This window comes from Pinus tabuliformis, chromosome 8 (genome assembly GCF_031772625.1).
Source record: "Pinus tabuliformis cultivar Carrire ecotype Pingquan chromosome 8, CPIR1, whole genome shotgun sequence".
Lineage (NCBI taxonomy): Eukaryota > Viridiplantae > Streptophyta > Pinopsida > Pinales > Pinaceae > Pinus > Pinus tabuliformis.
Genome location: NC_142294.1, coordinates 861564393 through 861576903, shown reverse-complemented (window position 1 = coordinate 861576903; position 12511 = coordinate 861564393). Strand labels below are relative to the sequence as shown.

Sequence of the window (12511 nt, the reverse complement as noted above, 5' to 3'; positions counted from 1 at the left end):
TAAATCCATTGAAAATCCTCCAGGATTCTTTTGGAGTACTTGTACAGTCACAAGTTAGCCTTTTCCTAGAGAGTAGGAATATATGATTTGGCACTTCATAGTTACTTGAACTTTGCAACTCCGGTAGTCTGCCACATCTACTACCGGTGTCAATCCTTATTAATTATCTCTCTGTATTCCTTGCAGAAATCAGTGAAAGGGGGTCCATCGGTGAGTCTCGGTGAAAAAGCCTCTAATACTTGTTTTTGTTTGCTGGTAACTTTAATACTTAGATGTCCTTGGCGATAGTGGTGGACCAGATCATGTTTGTAGCGAAAAAAACCCATCTTTGATTACTCTGTATACTCAAGCATTTAAGTTTGCATTAAACGCAGAAAGGGATAGGCAGTGAAGATGGCGCCCTGCATTGCCCTCCGATCGGCCATGCGTCGCCAGGTGAGTCCTTTTAAACAATTTTCTGGTGAATGAAATTTTAGTCCCTTTCAGTATAAACGCGGGATGAATCTGGGGGCTTTGATTCCCATAGAGTCATTTCAGAGGTCGTGGGAAAGTTCGTGGTGGATATATTGGAGTTATGTAGAGTTAGTTATGAATTCGACTTCCATGGAGTCTCCTCAATCGATTCAATGGGAGGCCTAATCAACTTGATCCAGACCATTGTCAGGGCAGAGGCATGTCTTTTTGGATTGTCGATGGATTTCTGCAAGTATGTAGAATAAGTGTGGGCCTAATCGTTAATAATATGTGTTTCCTCTATGAGGTCACATGTTTCCGGTGGAGTATTTACACTTCCATACACATAGTTAAATCACTGCACACAAAAGCATACTCACATGTTTCTGGTGGAGTATTTACACCTCCATACACATAGTCAAATCACTGCACAGAAGGGCATACTCTAATGTTTCGGGTGGAGTATTTACACCTCCATACACATAGTCAAATCACTGCACAGAAGCGCATACCTCATCCCACAAACAAAGCAGTGTCATACATCAATTTGGCACCTAACTCTGTAACCTTAAAATTGTGGTGTTCAAAGTAGATTATTATTAAAGTGGTTTTCAGTGTATTGCCAACGTTATGCAAGGTAACCCAATGGGATTTGACACTCACTTGCAGTTACAAGCAAGGAAATTAGCCTTAAAGCCTGAGGGATCCGCTTGACATGCATAACTGTCTATTGATGTTCGTGCCAAAGAGAGATCGAGAAGGGCCACTAACAAATCAACCAATGGACTTGCATCTGAAAGCCTACTTCCAGATTGGCAAAAGCTTTGATACATACTAGGACTTGTGTTGACACAGATACAATTATATTCTTCCTATTTAACCAACATGAATATCTCGTGTCTTGATGGCTTATAGACATGTGTTTCAAAATCTCGATTTCTCCTGATTTTTCTGATTTTTCAAGTTGCTGAGTTTTCGAAGTCTGATATTTGAAGTTGCTTGATTTTTCTAAGTTTTCCAAGTCTGAGTTTATCCTTTTCAGAGTTTTGTGGGTTTTTTTCGCAAATCTTGCGATCTCCAGATTAAATTATCCCCACCTACTTTATGCCAATGCTGAGTATATGCTGCCAAGTTTTGCAACATTGATATACAGATTGAAAATTGACAGCAGGCCATGGAACGGTGTATGGGAAAGTCAATTTAAGTGCTCCATGAATTGTCAGAAATTCAGAACTTGCCAGTACAGAATAGGGTACAATAGGGTACTATTTTTGAGCAGAACTCAGAAGCACTGTTTTTTGGGAAGGTTAACGAAATACATATTCCATGGATATCCCTGAATATCATGTATATCATGTGTGCATTATCAAACAGCTGAATTCATCTTAATCCGGGATCTATCTACCATTAAGAGGCATCAAATCCCTAAAGGTGCAAACTTTCCTCAAAGTTTTCTCTATCAAAAAATTCACTGAAAACACAATGCTTATTAATTTCCCTTTGGTTGCTGAGATGTTTTAATGATTTATAAAATTTGATTTGAATTATTTTTCATCAATCTCTTTATAATCTTTATAAATATATACCCCTTAGTAAAACATTGCAGGATCCCCCTTTCTTCTCTGGAATATCCAGATGGAGGGTGGCTCAACTGTCTGCCACAATAGCCGTTGGTAACCCTGAAGGATTCAATTGAATTTGAACTTGTGACTTGTTGCCTCCCCTTTAGCAACATGCCTGGGGTGGATGGTTCAACTGATTAAGTTAATACATGGGGCCTTCTTTATATATATGTATGCATTTTACTTTTTTACTTGAGGCCTAGCTGACGTTGAAATTTTGACTTACTATTAATTATTTTATAATTTTTAAAAATGCCACTTATCATTGAGGACAGACATTACACATCTCACTCATATCACTCATATGGGGCTGGGTCTGGGGCTGTACAATGCACCTGTCAGTGCAATCAGACTATTCTATGAACAAATTTTTTAGCTATTGCAATATCAGATATGGTATGAGCATTGTACCAATCTTGTCTAGGAAGCTCTCTTCACTCACGTTTTATAGATTGGGTAAAACAAGGACAATTTATCATGGACAATGGCAGCTAAAAGACCCTGGTTCCAAAACTGCCCAACACTCCTTCCGTTCTAGCCACTATTCCGCCCAGGAAGCATCAATAGTGTGACGCGCCTACCTTGGAGGAGTCCCTTTCAATCACACAATTGACGGAAACCATTATTAATTTTCAGCCTCCTTTTATTGCAACCACACTTCTTGTTGTCCGAATCAGATCCACTAGACAACATCACATTACCACATAGTGGGCCATTAAAGCACTTTGCTTACTCAGGCCAAGGGGCTCTTTTAGTGAAAAGTTGAGCAATAGTTTCCACTTTCTGTAGAAAGTGGGGACTATTTCCACCAAACAAAGAGGAATTGATAGGACTCAGTCCAGTGAACATGCACGGGCGTGTATTATATCTGCATTTTACACTTTTGTACTTTATCTTTTGCATTTGTTTTTATTCATTGTAAGAATTCAGATGTTAGTAAAAATTACTGTTCACGTAAATATGAATATTTTATTGGAACACTAGGAGAATTGGTCAAAGATTATCACTCTCCACCAAAATTGTGCTTGTATAAATAACCACTACAACATAGAGTGTACATATAATATGCAGTTAATCATGTAGCTAATATGCTCAATTGCCTTGGTCACTTGAATACTTACGATTGGGTTTTCCTTCTTCTGTGTAAGTGTTTTTTGTATTACTGTTTTCTCATATCAAGATTCTTCTTGATGAATACGTCATTGAATAATATATCATAATTTTAAAGATTGTCATTCAGCATATTGTTATGTAAATGTTGGAATGTGAAGAGCTGGTGGAGTGAAGGGAATGGTTTATGGTAGTCATCAAGGTCCTGGAAGTCTTAACCTATAAAGTTAGATTACAAAGGTAAGTTTTGGAGGATAGAACCCTGTAATGACAAGTTATGGATGATAGGGACCTGCAAAAAATAGATTGCAGAGGAAAGAAACCCATAGAGACAGATAGAGGAAAGACATTACTAGATGTAGGGCAAAAAAGCACAAAAATAAATTGTGGAGGAATGAAACCTACAAAGTTAAGTTGCGAGGGAAGAAGCTTGGAAAGGGGAAATTTGAAAGGAAAAGATGTAGGTTCTGCAAGTCTCAAAGTGTAGTTGTTTACGGACATGCTGCTGCTGCATATTTTTGCAAATTCATATGACAGTTGCATATTGCCAAGACAAGAACAATGGTATGTCAGAACAATGTTACATTTATCCTCTTGTTGAATTTATCACTGAGTGTTAAAAAATTCAGAATATAATTTATCAGCATTGTCAGGGAAAATATTGGAGAATATTGTGAAACTTGAAAAAATATAAAAAAAAAATTCATTTTTTTTTCCAATTTTTAAACATCTCAAGCAGCAACAACATCAAGCAAACACATTGCTGCTTAAATATGAAAACAAAACTAATATGTAAGCTGTATAAGATGTCAACTGGTACATCACACATTGATATTGAAATATGATATCTATCATGAGTCAGAAATCTTGATAGGATGATTCAAAATCACATCAAAACAGAGATAAATGTATCTCTTGAAAGTTGAGATAAATCATCATGAGGCATCTAGATACTACGAGGATAATGCACTAAGGAATCAACAATTCCCTCTACCCCTTTTATGGGCAAAGGTCATCACTCTTCCTTTGTAAGCGGTAGGTGGATGCGGGGAGGCTAAGCTTAAGGTGGAAGGTGCAACTGCTAGGGCTAAGGTGGTAGGTGCTGGGGCTAAGGTGGAAGCTTTAGTGGGATGTCTTCTAACTCTTCCCTAGTTGCTTTCCACTGTGGAGGTGGTGGTTGCGATGGACTCTCAATCTCCCCCTCCAAACATGTCTCTACTAGAAGTGCCAAATGTGTCTCTAGTATAAGTCGAACATCCTTCTTTGATTTCTCCTCTTCTCTAACATATCGACATTATGCTGCAAAACTTAGGTGCCTCCTCTATGATAGCCATCTTGGTCTCCACCCTCCATGGACTTGTGATGTCAATTACATCTAATGAAATAACATCCTCAAGTGATTTGTCAATCTGCTTTACCCATAGCTTGAGATTGCAGTAGACATAGACTATGTCATTAAGGTGGTGGGCATCTAACCTATAAGAGGGCCATTTTGTAATTAGAGGATGATTTACCATGTGCTTAAATTAAAATTAATGAAATTATAAAAAAATTGAACATTTCTAACTTGTTGCACTTCTTAGAGTGTATTTTCTCAAAGACACTCTAGTTGTGCTCATGCCTTGAAGAGTTGCAAGTTTGACTAAGTACTTGAATGATTGTACCAATCATTCATTGCAATGGTATAGATTCATATGACTATATGGATTTGTATTGTATGAACTTATTTACTACCCACATTTGCCTCTACCTGAATCCCTGCTCTCTCTCTCTCTCTTGGTTGCTCAAAATGCTTAACTGTTCAAGTGTTTGATAATATGTAAACCCTCTATCTTGACCAGTCTTTGTACTTTTAGCTGAGACCAACACCCTAATCTATTTTTGAATTTACTCCTAGTCTAAGTCATTCATGTATGAGATATGATTTTGTAGACTTAACAACTAAACATAAGACTTTTCATTTTTTTAATTAAAATAAATTACAAGATATAATTATTTTTTGAAAATAGAATTACTTTTCAAAAATAACCTCGAACTACATTTTGCACGTTGACACTGAACTTGTGTAGAAGTTCTTGTTTGAGCTATAATTCTCAACATTTCCTCTTAGCAAGGAAGGAATTCTGCAACAATCCAAGTCTATCTTTGAATGCCTCAAACTTCCCTCTTGCCAAGGGATTGGTTAGAATATCGGTTATCCGCTGATTCGTGGGAATAAACTGGAGCTTCACTACTTCGTTTTGAACCTTGTCTTGTATGAAGTGATATCTGACCTCTATGTGCTTGGATCTATTATTGAACACTATATTCTTAGAGAGTTTGATACAATTATATTTATTGCAGTAAATCAAAGTGGGATCCAAGTCGTGATCAAACAATCCTACAAGTAACTTGCAAAGCTAGATGGCCTCACAAATAGCAGTACTGGCTACCATGTATTCTACCTTTGATGAGCTAAGCACCACGAAAGTTTGCTTTTGGCTGAACTCGGATATCATCATTGATCCTAGGCTAAAGCAACATCAAGAGGTTCTCTTTCTATTTGTTGCACTGCTTACCCAATCTAAGTTTGAATACCCCCGCAACTTTACTTCACCATCTCCAAGATATCTCAGACCATACTCCACTCTTCTCCTCAAATACTTGAGTACATGTTTTGTTGCCACCTAATGCTCTTGCCTTAACTCCACCATGTATTGACTCAAGGTGTTCACTTTAAGCATATATATCGTTTAGCGATGACCAAATACATCAACGAACCTATTAATTGCCTATAGATTGTGGGATCCACCAATTCTGAATTTGAAGCTATCACCTTCTTTAGATTAGTGATCATGGGTGTGGCCATAGGTTTACAATCCTCCATCTAAAACCTCTTCAGGATCTGGATTGCATACTTACCTTGCCTAAGGAAAATCTCCCTTGGTCTCCTACCAAACTTCCAATTCCAAGAAGTAATGCATTGTGCCAATGTCCTTCATCTCGAACTTCGTTGCCATGTTTGCTTTTCACATTGTAATGAGCTTCTCTACACTTGTAAGAAACAAGCCATCTACATATGACACCAAAATGGTAGATCAGTCCCAACATATATGTAATATAAGTTAGAATTTGCTTCATTTTTGGTGAAGGCATACTTTGCAAATATCCATCGATCTTGGAATATCCATGCTTTTGGTGCCTACTTTAGTCCATACAAGGCTTTCCTAAGCTTACACACATGGGACTCCCTCCCACTTACTTCAAAGCCTTGAGGTTACTCTATGTACAGTTCCTCCTCAATGATCCCATTAAGAAAAGCTATCTTCACATCAATTTGATGTATTCTTCATCCCATAAATGAAACCAAGGACATAACTACTCTAATGGAAGTGTACTTGGTTATTGGAGAAAATGTATCCTTGTAATCCACTCCTCTTTGGGAGAACCCTCTCAATACAAACCTCGCTTTGAACTTCTCAAACCCGCCATTTGTAACATGCTTAATCTCATAGAGCCACTTGTTGTCGCATAGATTGTCACGACAACGCTCAGACCGGGGGCTGTCACCCTGATCCCCGATCTCTCCGTTTAAGCCTGTCTCCCGCGGCTAAGGGGGGTAGACCCTATGAGATGATGAAAACCAACTGTGAACCAGTTGGGTTGGGAGACACGAAGAAACAAGCACTAAATTGATTTTGTTAAGTTAAAAGACCAGTGCCTTTTGGAGTTAATGTTTAATCGATTAATTATCAGACGCTGCAGAAATATAAACCATGTAGAGCAATCATTTATCATCAAAGCTTAACTTTTACGAGATACAAGATAATCAATAAAGGCTCAATAGCTTAATGATACTCCAGCAATTAAAATTTTCAAAAGATAAATGCTTTAAACAACCACGAAATTTTAAACGTTAACCAGATATCACACTCATGATCATTCAAGCATACTAAATCACATTAATTCCACATCAAAATTTTAATCTCAGCAGGAAAAAATAAAATGTGATAAATTCCCGAGCCAAGACTGAAATTGGCAAAAATTTTCCCAAAATATTTTTATATTTTTCAAATAAAACAAGACTAGTCTAAGCAAAAGCTAAAGGCTAAATAAATGAAACTTAGAACTAAGAAATCTAAAAGAAAAAGAAAAACTTAAAGATTATTTTTTATGCTCTTATGATTTTTTTTTTTTTTTTTGTGATTAAAATCTAACTTTAAACTAAATTAAATCTAAATTTAAAACCAAACTAACATCATCTATATCCAATGGTCTTAGGTCAAAACTAAAAATCAAAATCTAATAACATATTTATTTTTTATGATTTTTTAATTTATTAAGAAATGAAACAAAACTAAAACTAAACGGATTTTTTAAATTTTTTTTTTCTAAAGTTCTAAAGATTTAAAACTAAATCTAAATCTAACAAAAGAAATCTATTAAAAATAAAAGTGATACCCCCTTTTTTTTATATATATATTTTTTATTTAAAAGAAATCTAAACCTAAACTAAACGATAACTGATCCTAGACTAAGCTATACCTTAAAAAAAAAAAAAATGTGAAAATGTAACTTATGCCTAAAAACACTTAGCAAAAGAAAACGATCACCATACACTTGTTGCGTAATATAACTTACTTACAGTATAACTTACATCAAAACCTGAAACGCAAATATGCCTTACGGCATTCACCTGAACCGTTATAAAAAAAAATTTGAATTGATGAAGCGCTTGGAAATCAGAACTGGAACGACGGCATGCAAAGACCCTAGCCACAAACGCTGGCCCGCGTATACAAACGTTTTGCTTACTGCTCTACTGCGCAGGTGATGGAGAAAACTTGACGGCAGCAAGTTCGTTTTGCAGATTGCAGGGGTTTGGAAACCGAACAGCAGTCAGCGGAGAATGGCGGAGAGGGACAATGAAACTCAGTCCATGCAGCACGCAGGGGTTTGCAGCTTGGACGGCGGTGATAGCAGGCTCAGACGGCAGCGATGAATACGTTTTTCCTTTCTTCGTGCAGGCAAACAGGAAACGGCTCTGCTGTAATACCACCAAAGTTGCTTTCCCTGGCCCGTACGTATCACCTGGCTAAAAAAAAACGATCGAACATGCTCCCTTACAACGCGTTCAGCAATTTCCTTTGACGGCGGATGGGATTGCTTGCTGGAGATGGGCGTGGGTATGATTGCAATGAGTGAGTAACACGTTGTGGTGACGCAGGTGTAGTTTTGGGACAGCAGCGAGGGAGCCACAGGGATGAGTGGAGTTTTTATGAATGAAAACGCAGGTCTGATGGCAGCTATGCAGCGTTTGAGGGCCGGTGGAGATTGAGTGAAAATAGATTTGCAGGCTGGGCAGCTGAAAATGCCAGAAGGAACTGCGTGACAGATTGTGGATTTGGCAGCTATGGAGATGAAAAGGATTACCCAGATTGCCAAAAGAAACCACTGAAGCTCCACAAAATTTATATTTGATTTTCCTTGCTCCAAAAGTACCTGTAACCTGCAGAAGAAAGGCAAACCCTAATATAATGTGTATAAAACAAAAATGAAACCCTAGATCAGCTAAGCAATTTACAGCTTTTGACTCTTAAACAGCCAGATTGATCAATAATCAGCAGTAATGTTATCGAAAATTCCAGATTTACTATGAAAAACTTCAGAAAATCTCTCATGCAATTCAGAAAACAAACTAAATGATTGACCCAGGATCAAAACTAGCTGGGCTCTGCAAGAAAATGCTTGCGGGAGTTGGCTGGTTCAGCCGAGAACTTCCCCAAACGCCCGCTAATCTTCTTCAATAAGGGTTTCCTACACAGCTCACTTCAACCATCAATAAAGAGAGGAAAAATAATACTGGATCTCAAAAAGCAATGGAGATACCTGCCATTACTTCAGAAAACCTAATACCATTCAAACCCTAGCAAGTGAACAAGATACCTGTGCTCAACAATACTCTATAATAAGCTGTTACTAATGGCTGAAAATCAAAATATGCAGAAAATAAAATAGCTCACAGCACTTCCAGAGAGTAACACCAGCAAGATTTCAACCCCAAAGTCTTTCTTTATTAGCACCAAACAAGTTTACAAGAGAGCTTCTTCAGCACAAGACTCCAAGATCCAATGATCTCAAATGACCCCTAGCACCCTATTTAAAGGAGAAATTCCCAACAGCTAGTTCGAGTGATCCACGTCAAAATGATCTCGACCGTCGATGAGGATCAAGATATCTCTTAATCTCATCCGTCGAATTTTTAATATATTAAAAAATTGAAATTCTGCATTTATTTACTCAAAATATTATTATTTTATTATTTTTAGGTTTTTTACTTTATTTTATTATTATTTATATTTTTTATTTATATTTTTTATTTTTTATTTTTATTTTATTTTATTTTATTTTTTATTTTTTAATTTTTAATTTTATTTTTAAATGGATCCTCGAACTTAGCTTTTGGGAAAATCACCTAGGACCTAGGACTTAGGACTTATGAGGGGACTAAAACATTTCTTAACCCTCAAGACACTTTACATCATGACTTTTACAACTTTACATCCCAAAGGGGGAAAACCCATTTGACATAGACCCTCATAAACCACCCAGTTCTGCGACACAACTATAATCTAGCAGATTAACACACTAGGATTCTCCTAAGATTCTAATGACAAAATCCATTCCGGCTTTGGAGTTAGGCTAAAGGAAAACTCTGCCGATCATGGATCGGTGAGACGAAAAACCTTCCGGAACGTAGATTATCACCTAGAAAATTAGGTCCACCTAGGCAATTTGCATACATGACTCATATCTGCTAAGATTATTTACAATTTATACATGCAGACTGGGTTTACAACATAAATTGATCAAGCTGTCGATGACTGTAGAATGGCACGGACATGTCGATCAAGTGCTACCCTTTTTGCAAAGAAAAGGGGGTGTACTGCTATGGGCAGTTGACCGGTAGTGGTCAACATCTGGCTCTACTTGGGGACACGTTGCTGCACTGTGGGAATGTGAGAATCCAAAATCTGCATCCACGCAACACACAACAGAAATAAGTAGCGTCCATTCAAAAATCATCATATAACATTTAAGCACATAAAAGATAGAAGCTCTCTAACTATGAAAAGTAAATCTAATCTAAAGCAGAAATGAAATGCTGAAATGACAAGGAGTAGGGATAGAAATACAATAGAAAGGATGCCCTATGGCATCAGATATCATCTTTGAAGAACAGCTTGAGCATTTGGCCATTCGCTGGTAGATCAAGTGGTTCGCCATCCAGTCTGCTCAAGTGGAATGAGTTTGGTCCAGCTATATCTCGAATGATGTAAGGTCCCAGCCACAAACTGTCAAACTTCTTATGTTTTCCTGGTTTCTCATTCTTGCAGTCCCAAAGCAATACCATATCTCCCACCTGCAAAGATCTAGATCGAGAGAATTTATCAAAGCTTTTCTTAATGTTAGATTGATTTTTACATATAGCATCAAAAGCTGTCCTACGAGCTTCATCTAACTCCACAATCTGATCTACTCTATTCTGAACAACATCTTTATTAGTAGAAAAATTCTGGAGGAGCTGATAAGCTGGCAATTTGAGGTGCACAGGTAAAGTTACATCCAAGCCATAAACTAATTCAAAAGGAGATTTACCAGTAACTTTCTTCTTAGTAATTCTATCTGCCCATAAAGCATACTTAATTTTGCTGTCCCATGATCTCTTATTATCTCCTACTATCTTCTTGATAATGGTTATGAGATTCTTGTTACTTGATTCAGCCAGACCATTACCCTGAGGATAGTAATTTGACGAATGAGATAAGACAATGCCATATTTGAAACAAAAAGATGAAAACTCTAAGGAACTAAAAGCTTTGGCGTTGTCAATAGTGATCTTAGCGGGGACACCAAATCTAGTAATGATGTTATTTTCAATGAAATCCATAATAACCTTTTCAGTGGCATTCTTAGCAGGAATGGCTTCAACCCATTTAGTAAAATAATCCGTAGCAGTTAAAATCCATGAGTAGCCATTGCTAGAATTTTCATGGAACTTCCCTATGAAGTCCAGACCCCAATGCTGAAAAGGTGCCTCTACAATGACAGGTTGTAGAGGCAGGGCAACAAGCTTCTGTTTCCCAGTGAATAGTTGACAGGCTTGACAGGCTCTAACAAACTTGTGCACATCAGAAAAAATTGAAGGCCAATAATAGCCAGCTCTCAGGATTTTGTGGGCGGTAGTTCTAGCAGCATAATGACCACCACAAAATCCTGAATGAAACTCAGAGATTAATTTCTTGGACTCAACGTCATCAACACACCTAAGCACTATGCCCTCAGGATTTTTCCACCCAAGGCCATCCTTCATAAGGCAATACTTAGTGGCTTTTAGTCTAAGAGCCCTTCTCTTATGAGCAACTAAATGGTTAGGACATGCAAGATTCATCAAGTAATAAACTATGTCCTTGTACCACTCATGCTCTGCTAATCTTTGCAGTTCTGGCGAAGATAGATCGCTAAGACAGAACAAACCAAGAGTCCTTTCGTTACCTTCAGTTAACATCTGAGCTAAACCTTGGCCTTTGACCAGCTTGGTGGGTCTGATTTCTAAATCATACTCTTGTATTTTAGTAACCCACCTAGCGCGAGTCCCTAAGCAATCGGTTTGAGTTAATATATCCTTAACAGCAGAGTGTGGGACGAAAGCAATGATTTTAGAATAACTCACATAAGTTTTAAAGTGCTTAAGAGACTTGAACAGGGCATAAGCCTGCTTTTCCATGGTATTGTACTTCAATTCGGAATTTTGAAGTGCTCTACTCATGAAAGCAATAGGCTGCTCGTGACCATCTTTATTCTTTTCAAGCAGGACACCAGCAATGGTATCTTCGGAAGCGAAAGAAAAAATCATGAAATCCTTGGAATAATCGAGACTAACTAAGACAGGAGCTCTTGCGATAGCACATTTGATTTCTTGGAAAGCCTTTTTGCCATCTTCTTGCCAAACAAATTTTGCATCTTTCTTTAGAAGATTTTGAATAGGCTTAGCTATTTCTGCGTAATTTGGAATAAACCTTCTAATAAAATTTATCTTTCCGGGGAAAGACTGAAGGGATTTAAAATTATGAGGGAGAGGAATCTTTTGGATTGCTTCAATTCTTTCAGGATCAATCTTGATTCCCTCCTTAGAAATGATATGGCCGAGTAATTTCCCTTCCGTTACTCCAAAAACAGACTTAGCTGGATTCAAAGAAATCCTGTATTCTCTACATCTATCGAAAACCTGCCTAAGATGATTTACATGACTGATACCATCTTTAGAGAAAACAGTAAGATCATCT

General features: G+C 37.5%; 1 protein-coding gene across 1 annotated transcript in view; it reads left to right on the top strand.

Moving 5' to 3' along the window:
* The window catches only part of LOC149238288 (vanillin aminotransferase-like), a 452839-nt gene continuing 440328 nt past the window's right edge, over positions 1-12511 (top strand). Inside the window, exons 1-2 of the mRNA XM_089372979.1 lie at positions 1-210; positions 375-435. Coding sequence (XP_089229105.1) covers positions 394-435 — 42 coding nt within the window. The 5' untranslated portion in view covers positions 1-210; positions 375-393. The remainder of the gene's footprint in view (positions 211-374; positions 436-12511) is intronic.